Source organism: Aspergillus campestris (genome assembly GCF_002847485.1).
Source record: "Aspergillus campestris IBT 28561 chromosome Unknown P168scaffold_8, whole genome shotgun sequence".
NCBI classification, from domain to species: Eukaryota; Fungi; Ascomycota; class Eurotiomycetes; order Eurotiales; family Aspergillaceae; genus Aspergillus; species Aspergillus campestris.
The window spans coordinates 334,818-354,875 of NW_020194343.1; the positions used below are offsets into that span (position 1 = coordinate 334,818).

Genomic DNA, 20,058 nt, shown 5'->3' on the forward strand with positions numbered 1-20,058 from the left:
GTGGTCCCAGTGAGGCTCGAACTCACGACTTTAGAGTTATTAGCTCTACACTCTAACCAACTGAGTTATAGGACCTGTTGGTTGATTTGCTGAATCTTTTACAGATACAGTAACAGACTCTCAAAATGCAAAGTGATGAGGTCATAAATCCATCTATAACCTCTATATCCTCTATACGATACCATACTTCTCCATCAACCACACACAACCAACATAATGCCCTCCCGACAAACCAGTCCCCTCCCCAAATCCCTCCAAGACCTCCTCATCGAAGACGAGGAGGAGATGGAATGGTATGGCGATTATGAAGATCACTGGATTACCGCGTATGTCTCCTGGCTGTCAATCCTTGGGTCTATTAACGTGATAGACGTAGGGCGGCGCAATCGAATCCCCAAGTTGGGACCGATCCAGAGCCATCGCAGACAAAACTGAAGACAGGAATAACGGAGACGGAGAGTAAGACGGCGGGGCAGGAGGGGGAGTCTTGATTTCTTCCTAGGTTTCGTTGCATATTAGTGGGCTTGTGGGTATACTACCAGGTAGTATACTATATATTAGTCTATTCTCCGTGGTATCTGTCAGTAGCATACAGATCATGTCTTATCGAGTTCAGACGTACTATATATTTCCTAGTACCAAGACCAGACTGTCACTATCAAATAATACTCTATGTGACTCAATATATATATATATTCAACCGAAGAGGTATCTAAATAATTGATATTTGAAGAGAATACTATCACAGCTCCTAACAGAATCCGACACCCTTTTGAACCATACCCCTGTCAGCCCGAACCCATTATCCCGTTCCATTCTTAAGGGTATGTTTTAGAGGTTGAGTATGTCCTCCATGGTTAAGCCCTAATGAAGCCATCCAACCGTTTTTTGTATAGCCCGGGGTAAAAATGGTATATTATACCTAGGTACATACTATATATAATCTTCCTACCTAACTTACTGTATGCTAGTTAGAGAATGAACCGATGCTAGGGAAGTGGGGAACAGAGCAGCAGTGCAAATATGTCGATTATTATTCTGGAAGCACAATAACAGGCTAGATACATGATTTCTGGAGGCAAGAAGTGAACAAGGTCTATGCCAATAACTTATGTATATTATTTCTGGGGTGTTTGGTTATATAGGTAGTAGATTTGTGGAGATACTAGGTAGTATATACTAGTATATCATATACTAGTCTACATCCTATAGTACCTAAGTAGCCCACAGTCATATAGAATCAAGACACATTGAGATTCCAAACCCATACTAAACTAACCACTGCAGTCACAATAACATAAATGTCATCGCCCACACCTTTAACCCCAGCAACTCCAAACAATGATTCCTAGACAATTGACCACCAGGGACCACCAGTAAACACCATAGCTCAAAATCAAACAGGACGAAAGACATCACCCACAAACCAGCCCTGCCAACGCAAGTCTCAAAAAGCATCAGTCATAATAACATCTTCATCCTGCTGAGTTATCTCGTTAGATAAAACCGTCTGCAAAATCTCCATGAAGATGGATTCGGGATTAGCAGATAGTTCGGTTTCGCTGTTGAGAAATGGCGTTAGCCTTGTCTATCCATATACCTATATATCCATCCATCCAGCTAGAGATACATATATGACGATAAGAGAGAAAGAGGACTCACCCATCCAGATCAGCCGCCTCCCAGTAAATCTCGGGCAGATGTTCCACTATGTCTGAGAATCGGACTTTTTTGGCTGGTTGGGGAGGCGAGGTGTAGGGACGGCATGATTTCTTTAGGATGGATGGCATTTTTGTTTCTTTCTTGCTTTCTTTCTTTTCTTTTTAGAGTGTGATATATAGGGATGTTGTTTTTGATGTGGTTCTTTCTTCTCTTTTCTTGATGAGATTGATGAGTTTGGGATGAGATGGTTGATTTTTGGGATGAGATGGAGGGATGCCGTGTAGCAGATGGATGATTTCAAGAAGATGGACGCTGTCGAGAATAAGGTAGACAAATTAAGATTACTGCATGAGCAATACTGACATACCGGATAGACTTCATGATTGAAGATATCCGTCATTGTGATCATCTGCTCGTTCAAAATATCGTCATTCCGTGTCTTCATTTCCCGAAACGGTATTCTATCTACAACTACAATCAGTTCACTACCGCCTTCCCTAACAGACCGGAAACACGATAGACGAAACCCCCCCAGTTGAATGAAGAATATCATACCACCAAGTCTATGTACCAAGCCAGGGAAGAAATGAAAGTAGATCTGCCATCGGGTCCAGTTAGCAACGAGAACAGACCGTCCGAGATAGGATTATGAAAACGAAAAAAGAAAAGGTAAAGAAATAGAAAAATATGTAAATAAGCAAGTTCGTCACCAAGCCAGGGTCGTTTCGTTATCGGTCATGCTTATGCCTCCGTCTCTAGTAGCCTTCTTCTTCGCCTTGTTGATATACATGGCGGGTTCGGGTGGGATCTTTGCGCATCTGTTGGCCGGAGCCGGTGAAGCCGACTGTCATATGTTAGTAGTTGTACAAAAAAAAAAAAAAAAAAAAAAAAAGGAAAAGAAAAGAATAGTTGTGAAAAGAGAAGAGAGGAAAAAAATACCTCGTGCGTTGACCCCCTCGCCCGTCCGGAACATGCTCTGCTTCCGACCTATCTTCCCCTTACTGGCAAAATCCTTCCACTTATTCTTGCCCTCCTCTAGCTCGCGCGTGGCCTTGACCTTGCGCGGCACCTTGGCCGGCCGCGCGGGCCCATCGCTCACCTTACTGGGCTCATTGCGCGCCTGGGTCGCCAGCGCCGGGTTGATGTCGGCGGCTGCCGAGATGACACCGGCGTGGGACGGTTGCGGCGTGGACGACTGCGACGACGTCGCACTGCTGGCGCTCCCGTCGGCCTTGCGCTTGCGCGAGTCCGGACCCGTCACGGGCCGGATGTCGCGGGCGGTCAGGGATTCGACCGTCGCGTACGACTTGAACGACACTAGGTAGACGGGGTTACTGGAGGAGCCCGTGATGGAGGTGATGCGGGCCGGGTAGAAGGCGCCGTCGCCGGAGACCCATCGCGCCAGCACGTGGTCATTGACGGAGAAGGAGACGGGGGCTTGCTCCTCGGAGCGGGGTTCCACCGTCGGGGTCCGGGAGTCGGATTGGGGAGGATGGTGATGGTGGCTGGCGCTGTGGTTGTGGTGGGAGGCGGAGGAGGACGAGGTGGACGTCTTGGGTGGGGCAGAGGGTTTGGCGGGTCGTAGTTCGGCGATGGAGGTTTCGGTCAAGGAGATCAGTTCTTCCAGCTCAGCTTTGAGACTCTGTAGTTCCGTATTGTCTGGGTCTACCTGCAAGCTGGACTGGACGGTTTCCAGCTGATGGAGGTTAGCGATGGATGGGACCGCCGAAGGATGCGGTGACATACCTGGATTTTGAATTCTTTGACCTCGGCCTCGAGGGCGGTGACATCGGACATTGTGAAATGTATGATAGGATAGGATGACAGGACCTAATTAACCTAATTCAAGTGAAATGGGATGGTTGGGAGGCGAGAAGTGATCTGCCCAGGAATGATGTTGTTGCGACGGATTTCGATCGCCGCGGCGGAAGGACAGGTCACGTGTGACGTACTTTCATAGTGACTCATCTTTTATGTCACCTTATGCGGTATATCACGTGAGCGGAGATCAACGGTCGATCCCCACGTCATAGAATGGACTTTACTGATGGTATAGCGTAGTGGACGGTATACTACCTTGGATATATACTATATACGCAGTAATGGAGGAAATAGAAATCCAAGTATTACTCTGTGGATGGTGACGATCAGACATCCAACCAGGCAGTCGGGGAGAAAAGACCGACTCGGAGACTTTTCCAATTACGTCAGATCTGGAGAGATCCTGATCGATAAGAGATCAAGACGTCTTCATGGTTATTATACAGTCATTTCAGATCAACCAGGCAAAAGGAGACATCAAGTCAAATGACAGAATACGAAGAAAAGGCACCCTGTAACATCCCTGTCATCCACCAATAAATCAGGAGTAAGACAGGATCGATCCTCAGGCCAGAAGATGATTTATAAGCAGCATAAGTCTCGGATGTGGTCTCGGCCCGTCCACCGACCAATCAGAACGCGCAGCTGCTGCCTGGGGAATCTCCCGTCACGTTTCTCGTTCTTGACTCAGGCTCCAACTCTCTCTCATTCTTTCTGTCTCACTTTCCCCTCTTTCTCTTTCCATCTCCATCTTCATCTCTCCGTTCTTCATCCATCGAACCCTCAATCCCCTCCTCTACTAACCCTTTCTACTCGATCGTTCATCTTGGCTCGTGGATCCCCCTCTGACCCCACTCTCAACTGCCGACTTCCTTCGATTGGCTTCTCCCCACTTCCATTGATCGATCGGAACGGCGTGGTCCAGATTACGCCTTCATCCACCCCCCTCCCCCCGGTCATCTCCGGTCACCATCTTGGTCGTTTCTGCCCCTTTCGCAAATTCTGATTATCCTCCTTTGCCTCCCCTATATCCTCGTGGATATCGATCGGAGAACAGGGTATCCTGCGGCGACATCTCAAGTGGGGAACCGAGGAAACCTTACCCGCGGAAATACGCCACTGCCCAACAGACAAAGCCTTGCTGACTCGGCCTGCGCCCTCGTGTGCAACAACCTTGATCCGGTGATCGCGCGACGGTCTCCATCGTTCGAACAGCGGGCGGGAAGCCCGACCCTGCACCATCACGGTTCATCACTGGCCTACACGTCACTGTCGCCAGCCCCACCATGACCGATTTTAACGCCCTCTACCAGCAAGGCCTTTACCTCACCCCGAACCAGCAAGACCTCCTCCTGGCCGCCCTATCCTCCAACAAAGCTCCCGGCCAGAGGCCAGAGAACAAGTCCCCATCGAAGGAAAGTCCTCCGGCCCATCATCCTCAATTCAAACCCGACCCCGACGCCACCCCCGCTCGACACTCTTTGGATAGCTTCACCATGTCGCCCGGCTTCGATCGTTCCGCCCTGTCCGGCGGCTTGGACGAGAGCCCGTTCCTCGACTTTCCCAACGACCCTGAGTTTGACTTCCATGGCGACGACCTGATCGGTGATCTTCCCGGGAGCCTCCCCTCCGATGAGGTGGAGTCCGGGGAAAAGCGGAAGGACCTGTCCGACGACGAGGCAGAGGAATCGGGGAAGAAGCGGAGGGAAAGCGAGGGGGCCAGAAAGCCCGGCAGAAAGCCCCTGACCTCGGAGCCGACCTCGGTATGCAACCCTTTCCCATCGGTTCGGTGACTGGGACCTTGTCGTTGGCTGACCCCACTTGTAGAAGCGCAAGGCCCAGAATCGGGCCGCCCAGCGCGCGTTCCGGGAGCGCAAGGAGAAGCACCTGAAGGACCTGGAGACCAAGGTCGATGAGCTTCAGAAGGCCTCGGAGAACGCCAACCAGGAAAATGGCCTGCTGCGCGCTCAGGTCGAGCGTCTGAATGTCGAACTCCGCGAGTATCGCAAGCGTCTGAGCGTCGCGGCGAGCAGCGGAAACGGCCTCTTGGCCATGAGCTCCGCCCCCAACGCGCCGTCCCGCGGCCTGCAGGGCCTGAATAACAGCGAGTTCCTGTTCGACTTTCCCAAGTTTGGCGACCTGCCCAGCTCGCACCTTTTCAACAACGGCCCGTGGGGCAAGGCTGCACCCCAACCCCCCAAGGACCAGGAGGCCTCGCGCCGCAACGCCAACGTGCCCGGCGTCGTGAGCCGCCAGTCCCCCACCGGTCGCAGCCCCACCGCCCCGTCGTCCGCCGGCACCACCCCGGCATCCGCCTCGGCGCCCGCGAAGCCCCCCGCCCGGTCGGCTCGTGACTCCAAACCGCCGCATGTGATCGACCTCTCCAACTCCGATTCGCCATCCTCCTCATCCGACTCCCATCAGAGCCACTTGCTTTCGTCGAGTGGTACGTCCCCCGAGCCCAACACGCACTCCCCAGCCGCGAAGGCCCCGGGCCACCACGAGGCCTGCACCTACCACTCCATCAACGGGGAGGAGTCCTTCTGCGCCCAGTTGGGGCTGGCGTGCGGCAACATCCGAAACCCCATCCCCGCGGTGCGGTCCAACAGCGAGAGTGCCACCAACACCCCGGCCCAGGGCACCAGCGAACCGCCCAGTGCCCACCACTGGACCGAACCGGCCGATTCCTCCGCCGACCAGACGCCCGGGCTTGATTGGATGGCCCAGCAGAACGGCGGCCAGTTCGACCCCGTGCTGTTCGGGGACTGGCGGGAACCGCAGGATAGCATCCTGTCCCAGGACTTTGGCACCTTCTTTGACGACGCCTTCCCGTTGCCGGACCTGGGCAGTCCCTCGCACAATTTCTCCGAGCTGGGCACGGGCACCCAACCGGCGCCACCGGCGCAGCCGGCACCCAAGAAGGGCCTGCTGGCCCAGATTGACAGCAAGTTGGAGGAGGATGAGGTCGTTCCCGGCGAGGACAAGGCCCAGATGCTGTCCTGCACTAAGATCTGGTATGTGGTCTCCCCATTTCAGCCATCCGTCCGACGCATCGGGCACCCTACTGACGGTGATCGCAGGGATCGTTTGCAATCGATGGAGAGGTTCCGCAACGGCGAGATCGACGTGGACAACCTCTGTTCGGAGCTGCGGAACAAGGCACGGTGTTCCGAAGGAGGCGTGGTCGTCAACCAGCAGGATGTGGAGGACATCATGGGCCGTGCCAAGTAGTTCCGGGAGGGATTACCCGCATGATCTTAATATCACGGCTGTCGCGCCACTACTCTTGCCGATCACACCCCCATCGTTCGATACGAAATGACGAATCTGAGAAGGACGGTGCACCTTCACAACAAGAAAAGATATCAACACAAATTAATACGAGGATGGAGCATATGCTCTCACCAAATTTCATCTTCTGGACCGCAAACCCGACTACGTTCGACCACACTGCATTATATTTGACATTTAACCTTATTTTTGAATTACTTTATTTCTTTTCTCCTGTCTTACTTGGCACCTTTGCACACTCGTTGGGTTTCCCTTCGTCTGGGTTGGTTTTTGTCTTGCGAAGGGAGTGATCAACTAATACATGGCGAGCTATCGGAATGAATGAAAAGAATGGGAAAGGAAGAATGTACACCACGCTATGACTTGCTCGGCGCTTTGATGGGAGGGTGGCGGACGGATGAACCTGGTTTGACGTGACCTAGTGCAAGCGTATCGCCCTTTACGGCTCGCGTTTTGCAAGGAATACTCTCCCGGTTGGCGTAGTCGTTGGACTTTTTGGATGGTGTTTTCATGACCATTTCTTGTGTCTGCTTCCCGGAGTGATTGCCTTTATCTCTACTTTGGTTGGCCATGCACAACATGATTACTAGGTACTTATTGAGTGTACTTATGATGATATGATGAAAGTTTTCTTCAATCTTATAGTTTCCTCCGTGGACAATCTCTACCGCATCTAATACGTAATACATGCCATAATGACAGACAACGGCAACTGTATCCAGTGAAGAAAACGTCTAAAAAGTGGCCAGTAGATACATACATACCCACGAGGTGACGACATGATGTAGTAGCTCCCCTCTTCCTTGTTAATTCCTGTCTCTTTCTTATATAGGTGTTTTTCTTTACTCCTTACTCTTTGGAGATAGGATATGACATTTTCTTACCCTAGTATGTAGCTTGTGTTTGCATGGAGGAGATAACCTATTCATTTGCCGTGGATTAAGATTAGGGATGGGAAAGAGGGAAAGAGGGAAAGAGGGAAAGAGGGAAAGAGGGAAAGGGGAAAGGAAGGAAGGACTAGACAGCGAAAACATAAATTAAAATAAGAAAAAGAGAGGAAGCTACAGAGGTGTATCGATATTGATTTGATCCTGCTTTTTTAGGAAAGAAGGAAGGAAGTCAGGAAGTCAGGAAGGAAAGAATGAAAGAATGAAAGAAGGAACGAGGTATAAAAGTAAACGCCAGAATTTACACAACAGAGAGGAAGAGGTTTATATAAAATGGAAGGATAGGATGATAGATTGAATGAATCGACAAGGGGGGAAATCTATAAATCTATTGATTTTGAGTTCTTGCAAGCTTATTTTTGAGTTTGTTTTATTATTTCCTTTTGTCTTTTCTTAGTTCGTCTCATCTTCTTCTTCCCCCTTCGAGCCATCTGATGCTCATTCATCTCATCCCATATCATACCATACAAAGAAGTGTAAGGCGTACCCGTCCGTCGACCGTCCGATAGACAGTCCCAAGAAGACTGACTGACTCACTGACTACTGCGGAGAACAAAAGCATGAATCTCGCTGCAAGGTAAAAACAAGAACAACGGAGTAGTAGTTAGACAGAGGGTCGGAGGAAAAGAGATACAGAAGATACGGTGTTGTAAATAGCACAACAAATAAAAATTAGAATATTCGTGGTAATTGAAACACGTGCTGGGAATTTAACGAAGCCCTGTAAGAAAAGAGAAAAAGAGATTTCGATACAAAAAATAGAAAGGAAAACGAAAAGAGAATAGGGCGTTTTAAGAAAGGAGAAACGGGGGGGAGAAAAGATCAACAAGAAGCAAACATGCCATTGGTCATAGTCACGGCTTAGGCTGCGTCGCCGCCCGACGGACCCGGCTTGTCGCCGCCGGAGGGTGTCGACGTCGGCGCCGGGGAGTCGGAGGACCCCTTGGTGAATCCCCCGCGACCCCCGCGCCCGCCGCCGCGACCACCCCGGTCTCCGCGACCCCGACCGCGTCCGCTAAATCCACCGCGCCCACGGCCACCCTCGCTGTCACTGGCACCACCGCTCTGATATCCGCGCTGCGGGTTGGAGCCGCGGGTGCTGCCTTGCCAGGTGCCGGCGTTGCCGCGGTGGCCGCCCCGGTCCTCGAAGAACTTGACGTTGGGCTTGCGGGGCTGACCCTGCGGGGTGGGCTTCTTATGCTCGGTGGGTTGGCGGTCGAGCGCAGCCTTGGCCTCCTCGACCGTATTGAACGTGACGACGTGGTTGTACTTGCCCCATTTCTCCACCTTCACCACCTTCGACCGATCCTCCTCGGGGAAGATATCCCGGACGGCTTGCTCGTTGTCGACGTTGGACACAAACAGACCGTTCGTCAGCTTCTTCTCCCCGCGGGACGCGGGCGACTCGGCGGACTTGTCCGGTTGGGCGGTGCCGTTGGCGTCGGCGGACTTGGCGGGGGAGCCGGGAGCGGCGGATGATGCCGCGGGTTGCGGCGTGGCGGGCTTCGGGATCACGGGGGCGGGAGAGGCACCGGCCTGGCCCTTGGGCGGCTGCTGGGCCGGCGGGGCGACCCGGGCTGGCTGGGCCTGGCCAAATTGCGGGGGCCCACGCGTGGTGCTGGCGGGGGACGAGACGCCGGCCGGGGGACCGCCCGTCACGGGGGCCGGGACGCCGGGGCCAAGGGCTTGCCGCTGCGGTGGGAGAAGTTGAACCCCTGGGCGCGCATCTCCGTAGCGATGCGACCGCCCTCGATCTCCAGCACCAGGAAGCCAAACGCGGCATCCGCCAGGTTGAAGTTCCACATGTTCTTGAAGGCGCTCTCGTCGACCTGGCCGGCGCCGTTGCCAGCGGCCGACGGACCGCCGAAGGGGTTCCCGCCATTGGCGACGGTGGGCATCTTGTGGACCACGTCGAGGGCGTTGTCCAGGAGCGTCTTCTGGGCTTCGTTGGAAGAGATGGCCGCCTCGACCTCGCCCCGGACCGTCTCCCACACGTCGTGGAAGGAGGCCTTGGACGCGGCGAGCTTGCCCCGGTAATGGTCGAGCGAGGGGTTGACGGAGAACTCGTTGTAGGAGGAGCCGTATCGGAAATGCAGACCGGCCGAGACGGAGAAATCGGCCTTGAGCGTCACCGACAGCTGGTTCAGCATGCCCTCCCGCGCGGGCGAGGCATGGGTCACGAAGATGCGGGTCTCGGACGGGTCGTAGACGCGGTTCGCCGTATCGATCAACTCGCCCATCTGCAGCAACGTCGTCCACATGGTACCCTGGCCACCGGCAATCGTCGTCTTCCCCTCACCGTTGTCGAACAGCTTGTGCATCACGACGGCACCTCCCAACCCGAGCAGGCGCAACTTGACGCCCCCGATGTCCAGCAACCGCGAGTTCGCCTCGTCGATGATGTGCAGCTTGTCCACCTTGTATTCCCCGGAGCGGAACTTCTCCAACACCCGGACATCCTCACAAGCACCCCACACGGTGTATACGGGCACGTCGAGGGTCAGCCGCTTGTCGAGCAGCATGGAAAGCTCCGAGAGGGGCAGCTGGTCCGGCGTGAACCGTTGCTTGATGGACTGCTGGGGCGGGGTTTGAGCAATCGCGCGCTTCACATTTTCAGGAAGCAGCGGAGAGTACTGGGCCACATGTTTGAGCGTCCTGGGAAGATGACGTGTTAGCTGGATGATCCGGGAGTCATCCTTGACACGAGGCCGACAGGCAGGTACGCGGGGATGGACAGTGGGGGTGGAGTGGTCGGTTTGCTGATTTGGGGGATGACCGCGTTCGGGTCAACCCGAGGGGGAGGGGAGGGGGACTCACTTGTCTGCAATCCGATCCAGCGAGGTATCATCATAGAAACCAAAGTCACCAGTGTGGATAATATGATCAGCACGGGCCTGCTTGGCCAACTCATTCAAAGATTTCAAATTCCCTACGTCACACAGAAGGACACATCAACATCCGTTAGCCACATGGAAACGCTAGGATCCTACCCACCGCGCGAAGGACGGGGGGACTCACCTCGAACATCGGCAATACACAGAACTCTAGTCGGGCCGTTCTGAATAATCCGGCCATTGTTGGGAAGAAGAGGGACCGCTCCGGGGACAGGGTTGGTGGCGCCGTTGGGGAGGGACGAGTAGCCTTGCGCACCGAAGTTGTGAGGCGGACGGGGCTGTTGATGGCAACACGTTAGATCGGGGCGCGCATCTGGGGATGCGTATCACTGGGGGAAGGGATTGAGAGGGTGGTAGCCAAGGCACCGACGAACTTACAGAAGCCATGAGTGAGGGAGAGATCGACGAAATAGAATGACCGTGATGGGAACTGGGCGATCAAAGATCAGGAGGCGGATTTGATATGGAGAGTGGTCGACCTGAGGAGGCGGTGTGAAAAGAGGAAAGAGGGGGAGAAAAAGAATCAAGGGAAGGGAAGAAAGAAGAAGAAGAGAAGGAGGGGAATGAGAAGTGAGAAAAGAGAAGGAAGTTGAAACTGGATGAAGGGGAAGAAGTGGAAGCGGAAGAGGAAGAGGAAGAGGAAGAAGAAGGTGAGGTCGAGAGAGAGAGAGAGAGAGAGAGACGCAGTTGGGGAAGTTTGGATTCGTCCCGTTTGGGTTTAGCGCCCTGGGAGGGGAGCGCCCGCTTATGTCAGCCGCTCCAGGGGCAACTGCCCATCGCCAACTGGCGACGGCGCAAGGAGTTCTATATTGATCTGTTTATTGTTTGAATCATGTCGATCTATCTGACCATATCAAGGGCTACGTTAATACGCCAGTCGTGTGGTCCAGGTATATACATCATCCGTCATAGTTCGGCACCGTCCATCCCCACCAACACCTCCGTCGCTGCGGGCGTCTCATCCAGCGCCTTCGCGACAGCCAACTGGAGAGACTTGGGCCCCTGGAGTGCCATCAGAGCGAAATGCCCCCCGACCGTGGGTCGTGCGCGACACAGAACCGGCACGCCAGGGGTAGCCCCCTTGGCCGAGGTGGACACATAGCGGTCCGAAAAGGGCCAGGTGTGCTTGCCGTTGGTCATGTACGCCCACAGGTCATCGACAAACTCATCGCGCGTCGTCGCATCCAGGGTCGCCGCCAGCCACATGTTCCAGTCGGACTTGGCCCAGTCCTGGCGGTGGTCGAGCGCCACGCCGTACTCGGCGCGCACCGTGCGGAAGAAGGCGCTGCTCATCTGGTGGGCTGCGTCGGGGAAGGTGCGCAGGTCGAACAGGACGTCGGGGAAGATGTTGTACGGCGTCTTCCAGGATTCCTGGCTGTCGGGGTACTGCAGGACGAAATGTGTCTGGGTGTCGTCCGTGCCTAGTCCTTGGTGGAAGAAGAGGTTGGCCCGTTCGTCGGCAATGCGAGAGTACTCTGTCTCTCCGGTTAGGGCACCGTAGGCCTTCAGACCGACGGTTGCCTTGATGGCCAGGTTTGTCTCGTTGGCTAGGGGACCTGCCGCGTCATTGGATGACAGCTGCAGGGCAATGTCGACGCCGTTGTCGATCAGGTAGTCGGCGTAGGGGCGCAGGAGGTCGACGTACTGCTCGACCCACGCTGTGTCGCCCGTGGCGCGCACGTAGGCCAATGCTAAGACCATCAGGTTGCCGCACTCTTCGATGGGCATCGGTTCAGCAACTTGGTTGTCGTGGCCGATAGCGTTGGGATAGTGTGAGCCCATGTCGTGGATCACGTACGGCTGCCGCCAGCGGCCCGCCGCCAGATACCGCATCATGGGCTCGAGGAGCAGTCGGATGTAGTCGGGGTCCATCACGTAGTAGATGGGGAAGGCGGGCATGATCACGTCCACCGTGTTGAGGTTGCCGTTACTTGACAATTCCTTGATAAACGCCAGGACATCACTAGGGTCTTTCGTGTCATCGGGAATCGTGACATCAATGCCGCCATAGGCCTGGCGCGCCGAGAGCGTGACAATGTCCGCATACTTGGGACCGGCCGCGGCCGCCGCTCGGGTGGCCATCTCCGTGTCGAGCACGCGCGATTCCAGGAGCGCATCCGTGTAGTCGTCCAGGAAGTGATTGAGGGCCTCCGCCGTGGAGGGATACGCAGCTCGATAGTATCCGGTATAGGGTTTCCCAAGATAATTGATGGCGGCTTCTCTCACATAACCAACGGCGAAATTCACCGACTTACTCCCCGTGACGGTGCCGAGATCATGCGACAGCGCCACGATGCCTCCAGGGACCCAAGGCTCGTTGTTGGCGGACAGTTTCCCGGACCGCACGAAATCAGAGCGCACGTCGCCGCGGTCTCCGGACGAGAAGGAGAGTTTGGATGTGCGGCTCGGGCGCGCAGCAAAGACAGCATCGCCCCAGGTCGCCATATCGTTGTGCTCTGAGTATGGGACCGCGTTCTTGACGCCCAGTGAGTATATGGCGGTTGAATTGGCGTGCTGAAAATGACGGGCTGTCCGTTGTGGTCTCCCCGCCCACCTGCCATCTATACCAGAGAATATCTGAACATCATTGCCCAAAGACTCCGAAACGGTAACAGTCAAATAGCCTATACAGCAAATTAGCACCAATCCAGGATCAGAAAGAAGGGCGTCCAAGCGCACTAAAAGGCAGCGACTGCCTCAGATAATTCGCCGGCGAAACCGGCGAAAAGAAGTCCAGCATAAACACAACCGAACCAGCCGACAGTGTAAAAACCGAGTGCGACGCGGTATACTCCGCGGAGCGCACGACGGCGGGACGAATCCTGTCGCCCGGGTTCTTAACGCTCATCAAGCTATACGTCTGGCCGTCGACGCGGGCCATGACCGACCAAGTCAAGCTCTGGCCGGCCCAGAACTGGGGCTCCGCGTAGGGCAGCGTCTGGACCTGATCGCTGGGCATCCAGGCCGAGAGATAGGGGTTGCGCACGGCTAGTGGGTATGAAGGAGGAAGGGCGGGCTCATGCTTCACGAGGGTGCGCTCACGCGGGGAGACGAGCGAGAGGGCCATCGTGAGGAGGGAACCCAGGCCCAGGCGGTTGTGGAAGTCGAGATACATGTTTGAGTGGCCATGTAGAGAGATGGGGAGGAGGTATTGGATGTGAAACAGGGACTGCGAAGTAGAGGAATGGAGAAAGAGGAGAAGGCGGAGGTGGTTTATTATTAGCAGAGTATCAACCGTCGATCGTTGCGTCATCCGCGCGTCCAGAGTCCAGACTCGCCAGTGCCAAGAGTTGATAGAATGTGGGGTGAACAGTGAAACAGAAGTATGATTTCTATATCTCGAATTGCTTCAATGGATGTCAAAGACGGTGGAATGGCAGCATTCGAAAGAAAGGCTGTTCCTCCTACTATAACAGCTGGTCAAACTCAACCACGGTTCAACCAGCCACCACTAATTCTAAACATTCTACAGATCAAGCAAAAACCACACTATTCCTCAGCGTCCCAATCCCCGTCACACTCACATCCATCTGCGTCCCAGGCGTCAGATATTTCGGAGGTTTCAATCCAAACCCAACCCCTGTTCAGAACACAGCGTCAGTGACAAAATACACAGAGAAGGATAGAGAGACACATACCAGACGGCGTCCCCGTCATAATAACACTCCCCTTCTGCAACGTCGTCCCCTGCGACAAATACGACACAATATACGCACAATCAAACAGCATATCCGCGACATGTTCATCCTGGCGCACCTCGCCATCGACCACCGTGCGCAGATGCAGCGCCGCCGGATCGGCAACCTGCGACCCAGCAACTAGACAGGGGCCCAGCGGCCCATACGTGTCGAAGCCCTTGGAGAAACACCACTGCGGCACGCGGCCTGCCAGCGCGGGGTCGCGCTGCAGTTTGCGCGACGAGATGTCGTTGCCGACGGTGTAGGCGCCGATGTAGGAGAGGGCTTGATCGCGGGGGACGTTTTTGGCGTCTTTGCCGATTACGATGCACTATTTGGCGTTAGGACATAGGCACGGTGGAGGGAGGAGGATATTTGAGTCTGTATTTTGAAGACCACGAGGGACAAGAAGAAGAACAGGGGACGTACCAGTTCTCCTTCATAGTCCGCCTGCTCGTCCTGCGCGATGGAAGGGATCTCAACAGGAGCGCCATGATCATGAACCGTAGTGTTGGGCTTGAAAAAGATAGACGGGAACGGGGGAGGCGTGCGTCCTGCTTCTTTGACTGTCGTGCGTGTGATGAGCTTGTCAGTACATCTCTTCAATGCGTCCAGGTCCTTCCATGGGACAGAAACCAACTAACTATGGTTCATATAATTCAGCCCCACACAGCGAACAATCGGCACCTCATGCTGCGCCAGCGGGCCCAGAATCGTCTTCACAGTCACCACTTCATCCGTGACGGTCGTCTTGCCGGTTGTGTCGTAGATATCGTCGCCGGAGATGACGCGCGCCTGGACCTGGTCGGCTGCTGTCACGAAGCCGAGGTCGACGCTGTCCTCCACGAGGGGTTCACCGCGGAGGATCCGGCCGTCAGTGGCTTCGAAGCGGATTAAGCGTTTCCAAGGGAGCTCCATATTTCTATTGAGGGTGTTGGAGAGGGTGAGGAGAGTGTGGGGGACACTCGGTAGTAATAGGTATATGAATGAGGGGCGGGGAAAGATCGGGTGTGGACCGGAGTGAAGAGTAACCTTACGCGATAGTCTGCAATTGCGGATAAGGGTAGTCGGGATATCATACAAATGGTAAAAATAGGCTTGTTTGGTCTTTATATACTCCTTGGGAGAAATAATTACATGACTATCTACATCTATCAATTGTATGGCTGATCAGTATGGTTGTCCCCACGTAGACCACTCCAGGAATGAACGGGCTCATATTAGGGCTCAGTGGGCAACCGTTCTGCCCTTGAAACCGGTCCGAAAGATCCTAATTATTTGACTATGATGGATGACAGGGTATAGGTTGTTCAAAATTCCCCGAGAATCTTATCCTAACGTCATGGCATGCTAAACAACTACCAGTCTAATCTCCTCGCCCTGATTCTTTTCTGCATCGGAAGACCTTCACATGATCTACAACCCTTGTACTCATAGTTTCTTCCATGAAGGATAATGCAAACTCAATGGGGCCGGTGCAACGCCCGACCTACCTAGGATAGCATTTACTCCCGATTGAGCAAAGCTAGGAGGTCCCCGTCCACCATGAACTCGCCAAACTCCATTCCCAACGGTGAAAAATTAAAATCACTCGAGGGAGCCAGCGACGCCGTATTATAGAGACCGAAGCTGGGACCGAGAGTTGGGTCTGAGCTTGCTTTTTCTGTGAAGATGACTACGTTAGTATATGCCTAACTTAGACCTAGAACGGACGTCTACGAGGAGCAACAAGCGAGGGAGAGGAAAAAAGAAACAAAGGATTTACCTCGCGCATCCAAAGCACTACTAAAATGCTCTAGATATACACGACAGCGGTCAACCATCCGGTTCCCGCCGTCGAGTTTAAGAAGGGCGGCAATCGCCCGAGAAGGGTATAACTGCGCGCGGTCGACCAACTCAGCCATCGATTGACCTGTGACAGTCTCGTTCCGACACACCCAAAGCAGACCCAGGATGACGAAAGCCGCGTTGAACGCTAGAGTTAACAGAAAGGATGAGCAACCGTTTCCCCTGAAGTGAGCGATTATAGACGAAACATACTGTAGTAGAGCGAGAACCACCACGCTCCCAAAAGGCTGCGTCGCCATCCAGGGTCGTAGACAATATCGTAGATGAGATCAATAATCTCCATGGCACAGTCTGCACATACGCACAGACTATTCGGCCCCATCTGCTGAAGAAGTTTCAGCTCCTGCGGATCAGGCTGCAGGCCACCGCAGGCGTCGATGAATTTGACGAGGATCGGACGGTGTAGGAGAACTCGGAGGTTCAGGTGTCGGAGGGTGAGAATGGTGCGGAATTTCCAGGAAAAGTGCGCTGTGTTTGAAGAGGGCTCGTGGGCTGCGTTTCTCAAGCCTGCGATGTTGATCAAGCGTAGTGCGTCCGGGAGGGACTTCTCCCAGGTGAACAGGTGCTGCTCTATGGCGAATACCTGAGAGACGGTTTGGCTGACGCTGAGGGGCATGTCGCAGCCTAGGTTCTGACCGTAGAGAAGGTCGAGGATGGTCCACATGTGCTTGTATAGCTCTCTGGTTGGACTGTGAGCGATATGGGCCGGGCAGCGGGAATGAAACGTACATGGATGAATTGAAGAATGATAGAGAAAGACAGCTCGTTTCAGTCTCTATCACCGCGGAGGTGTTCAGGTCAGGATGTGCTGCTGGTAGTTCAAGCTTGACATAGCTATCCGGGATGGCTGCCGGGCGTCCGAAAGTCATACTTAACGTCCTGATATCCACTCAGTTGGGAAGGTAACAGAGAAATGTCGGGGTTTAACGCACCGGTCTAGTACAACACAACCATACCACGTCCTCTTCCTCGTTTCTTGTTCAACCGGAGAGAAAGCCCTAGAGGCATCCCGGGAATGCAACCCAAGTTGAAGGGCAGCTTTGACAGCCAGACCATGGATGGTCCATGCCTGCACAGACTTTTGCGTCCCTTGAAGGTACTGACCCATCAGGAGAAGAAACTGAACTGAACGTCAACTTAGTAAACCGCGAACGGCATCTCTACACAAGACAATCTTACCAACTTCCACAGTGGTACCCCTAAGGATCTCACTACCGCAGAGCCCGAGACCCCGTTGGTAAAACACATCCGACTCTGCAATCCGCGCGTCGGCATCAGCTACCCCGGGACTGGTCGTAATCGTAGACATGGCGAGCACCATATTTAACAGCCCCAACCACGTCCGCCTTACTTTGCTGAAATTCTCCCTTGCCACCTGGTGATATGTTTCGAGAAAGGCGGGCGGGTATATGTACGGGAATAGCAGCCCTGTGTCCGAGAAAAACCGATGGATGAGCTCCAGCGTTTCCGACCGAGGGGGTACCGCGAAGATACTATGTTCTCCGCTACGTTCGGATGGCCGATCACTTCGGCGTACTCTAGGGCTAGGCGGACGAGAAGCGCTGACGAATCCGCCTTCATAGACGCCTGTTCTGAGCACAGGGTTTTCCAGGCCCCCGCTGAGAGTCCCGGAGTTGACGATTCCTCGCGTCAGGTGTCGCAGAAAGGCGACATTCGACGATGGGCCTGACCCAGTTAACACGGCGAATTGGCATGGTCAACCAGATTTTAGAATAGACACACCGAAGAACCCCGAGTCCTCCTCTTCAGCTAGCTTCACAGTGCCCATTCCATCGACGGAATCTTCCGTCCCTGCAAGGTCTGGCATCGCAGAGCCTGACGGAACATCTTCATCGTGTCCGACTTTAGGATCGTGTCCCTGGTCCACACGATGTGACAGCCCACTGAGATCATTCCGGACTGCTAACAGCGAGTCCTCCAACGTCTTTACACGTCCTTCGAGACCACTCAAATAGCTAAGCAATGACTATCAACCACTTGTACCGCTGGAATAGTGGCATACATACTCTTTCTGAACGATGACATTAGTTGCCGTGGAGGAAGGCGTATAACCGCAATCAAAACCCAAATCACTGCACAAGGAGCATTTTGGACGATTTCCATCACACTAGAACGACATTAGTGACTCTGGCTTGGTGTGCTTGTACGTCGCTAGAGTGGAGAGAGAAGGAGTAGATACGAACACGAGACTTCCGAGTCCTGCAGGGGTCGCAAGCCAAAGCCACCCGGCGCCGTTTTACTGGATGTGGCTCTGGAGAGCGACTGCCGCTTGTATGATCCATTGCAGAGTGATCTGATGAGGTGAGAGGGCAGGTTAGTGTGTATGTTCCGGGGAAAGGATGGAAGTGATGGGGAAGCGGGGAACCATCGGGAGGATCGGGGAGTGGTCGGGATATGTTTGTGCCTTGCTTTTTAGGCATAAATGGATATACTGCTGGATTAGTACATTGTCTGAGGATAGTAGACTTGCATTTGCTGAGACAGCAGGATTAAGCTTGACTTAAGTATTTTTGTGATGGATATGTTCACAGCTACTGGAATATATACGATGCCATCATAATCAATTCACTATGAATATATGATTGCCCTACTTAGAAGTTAGAGTTAGGGAGCAATTTCCCAAGTAAACCACATAGCAAAGCCCACAGCAACACACCTAGTCTTTCACAAGAGACTCCACATCTGTATCTTCCGTACGATAAAATCCCAAAGCCTCTATCATCGGCTTATCATCAAACCGATAAAGGTAAACCGTCTGTCCCTCGCTCGCATAGTGCTGATATCGGTACCACGACGGCACACAGAACGTATCCCCCTTCTCCCATGTGAATTCCTGCTCTCCAATAATGGAATACCCACTACCAGCAATAACATGATACACGGCAGAGGTCGTCTCGCGACGCCACGGCGACAAATGACCTCCTTCCAACCTCTCCGCGCAACCACCGAGGATGCGACTCACTGTTGAAATCAGCAGATGCCCTACTATAGAATTCCATAGGAATACCCACCTTCACGGCCATCCGCTCTCAAATACCGCCGAGACACCCAGTGTTCGACAGCATCCCCATCCAGCAGAGCCTTCATGCGCGCCCACGGAAACACAATCGGGGAGGACCCGCTGTCGACATCCTCAGCCGGATACCGCGACTGCGCGAAATGCTGCACAAAATGCACGGGGAAGTGCTGGAAATTGGGTAGATCTAATCCGTCGAGCCAGATCATCGGGCCCGATCCGTCTTTGCCGTGGTCATGGTAGTTCCAGGTTGGGGTTAGGATGACGTCGCCCTGCTCCATTTTGATCCGCTTGCCATGCACGGCCGTAAAGCCACCGTTGCCTTCGATGATGAAGCGCATGGCAAATGCGGTGTGTCTGTGGGCTGGGGCTACTTCGTTGGGCATGACGAGCTGGAGCCCGGCGTAGAGAGTGTCTGTTGTGTAGGGCGCGTCTGGGTGGTTCAGCTTGGCTCTCTTCGAGTGTGTAGAATAATTGTCTTTGGGTCAGGGGGGTAAAGTCAGACCTCGTGCAGGGTTGATCAACATGAGCACCCTCCTCTCAGCCTCCTTCTCAGTGACGAGCTGGCCAGCGCGCAGCAGGTTAGGCTTTATCGAGCTGTACTTCCACAAGAAAGGGACACAGGTGGGGTTTGGTGCTGGCGGGTTTAACCGCGTCATTTGCTTCCATAGTGGGAGGGTTTTACTGTCCTCAAGATCTTGGAGCAGTTTTTCTTGGGTGTCGCTGGCCGCGACTACTTCCACGTCCCTGGTCATTTTGCAGTGGGTAAGATAATTCCTGTGAGGGGTACTTGTCTTGAGCTAGAGAATACGAGTAGGGAGATTCTTTCCAAGATATATCTCGGGATACCCCAGGATACCCCAGAGTAGCGGGGGAGGCGG

At 53.9% G+C, this 20,058-nt stretch overlaps 7 protein-coding genes and 1 non-coding gene across 8 annotated transcripts; 2 read left to right on the top strand and 6 right to left on the bottom strand.

The window, feature by feature from the left end:
* Position 1: 1 nt before the first annotated feature.
* Positions 2–75, bottom strand: P168DRAFT_t121. The gene has a single exon. It is a non-coding gene; the product is annotated as a tRNA-Ile (tRNA).
* A 141-nt stretch (positions 76–216) lies between these two features.
* P168DRAFT_328096 (uncharacterized protein) lies at positions 217–616 on the top strand (the record flags this gene model as incomplete). Its single annotated transcript, XM_024841314.1, has 2 exons — positions 217–326; positions 377–616. 2 exons carry the CDS (start codon positions 217–219, stop codon positions 489–491), a joined length of 225 nt encoding a protein of 74 aa, XP_024691589.1. The 3' UTR covers positions 492–616.
* Positions 617–2,074: 1,458 nt separating this feature from the next.
* Positions 2,075–3,708, bottom strand: P168DRAFT_255084 (tudor domain-containing protein). The gene is made up of 3 exons (XM_024834438.1): positions 3,409–3,708; positions 2,602–3,358; positions 2,075–2,506 (listed from the first exon to the last, which is right to left on the bottom strand). The coding sequence occupies exons 1-3, from the start codon at positions 3,457–3,459 to the stop codon at positions 2,418–2,420; spliced, it is 897 nt and encodes a 298-aa protein (XP_024691590.1). The 5' UTR covers positions 3,460–3,708; the 3' UTR covers positions 2,075–2,417.
* A 1,061-nt stretch (positions 3,709–4,769) lies between these two features.
* Positions 4,770–6,714, top strand: yap1 (putative bZIP transcription factor AP-1/Yap1; the record flags this gene model as incomplete). The annotated part of the gene is made up of 3 exons (XM_024840286.1): positions 4,770–5,246; positions 5,311–6,497; positions 6,564–6,714. 3 exons carry the CDS (start codon positions 4,770–4,772, stop codon positions 6,712–6,714), a joined length of 1,815 nt encoding a protein of 604 aa, XP_024691591.1.
* Positions 6,715–8,582: 1,868 nt separating this feature from the next.
* Positions 8,583–13,805, bottom strand: P168DRAFT_311551 (uncharacterized protein; the record flags this gene model as incomplete). Its single annotated transcript, XM_024839512.1, has 9 exons — positions 13,295–13,805; positions 12,962–13,239; positions 12,871–12,928; positions 11,651–12,834; positions 11,555–11,617; positions 10,740–10,893; positions 10,539–10,650; positions 9,381–10,376; positions 8,583–9,339 (listed from the first exon to the last, which is right to left on the bottom strand). The coding sequence occupies exons 1-9, from the start codon at positions 13,728–13,730 to the stop codon at positions 8,583–8,585; spliced, it is 4,038 nt and encodes a 1,345-aa protein (XP_024691592.1). The 5' UTR covers positions 13,731–13,805.
* A 283-nt stretch (positions 13,806–14,088) lies between these two features.
* On the bottom strand, positions 14,089–15,210 carry P168DRAFT_297902 (fumarylacetoacetate hydrolase family protein; the record flags this gene model as incomplete). Its single annotated transcript, XM_024838218.1, has 4 exons — positions 14,089–14,195; positions 14,254–14,623; positions 14,722–14,858; positions 14,937–15,210. The coding sequence occupies 4 exons, from the start codon at positions 15,208–15,210 to the stop codon at positions 14,089–14,091; spliced, it is 888 nt and encodes a 295-aa protein (XP_024691593.1).
* Positions 15,211–15,797: 587 nt separating this feature from the next.
* On the bottom strand, positions 15,798–18,443 carry P168DRAFT_311552 (putative C6 transcription factor; the record flags this gene model as incomplete). The annotated part of the gene is made up of 10 exons (XM_024839513.1): positions 15,798–15,955; positions 16,006–16,057; positions 16,113–16,267; positions 16,333–16,820; positions 16,870–17,019; positions 17,073–17,265; positions 17,320–17,826; positions 17,884–18,116; positions 18,168–18,268; positions 18,345–18,443. 10 exons carry the CDS (start codon positions 18,441–18,443, stop codon positions 15,798–15,800), a joined length of 2,136 nt encoding a protein of 711 aa, XP_024691594.1.
* Positions 18,444–18,817: 374 nt separating this feature from the next.
* P168DRAFT_297904 (cupin domain-containing protein) lies at positions 18,818–19,932 on the bottom strand (the record flags this gene model as incomplete). Its single annotated transcript, XM_024838219.1, has 3 exons — positions 18,818–19,122; positions 19,173–19,610; positions 19,683–19,932. 3 exons carry the CDS (start codon positions 19,930–19,932, stop codon positions 18,818–18,820), a joined length of 993 nt encoding a protein of 330 aa, XP_024691595.1.
* Between the last annotated feature and the right edge of the window lie 126 nt (positions 19,933–20,058).

Coding starts and splice junctions, on each gene's coding strand:
- P168DRAFT_255084 (XM_024834438.1), bottom strand. CDS start 3,459: ATGTCCGATGTCACCGCCCTCGAGGCCGAGGTCAAAGAATTCAAAATC. Junction 3,359..3,408: donor TCAAAGAATTCAAAATCCAG/GTATGTCACCGC, acceptor AACCTCCATCAG/CTGGAAACCGTCCAGTCCAG. Junction 2,507..2,601: donor CGAGGGGGTCAACGCACGAG/GTATTTTTTTCC, acceptor AACATATGACAG/TCGGCTTCACCGGCTCCGGC.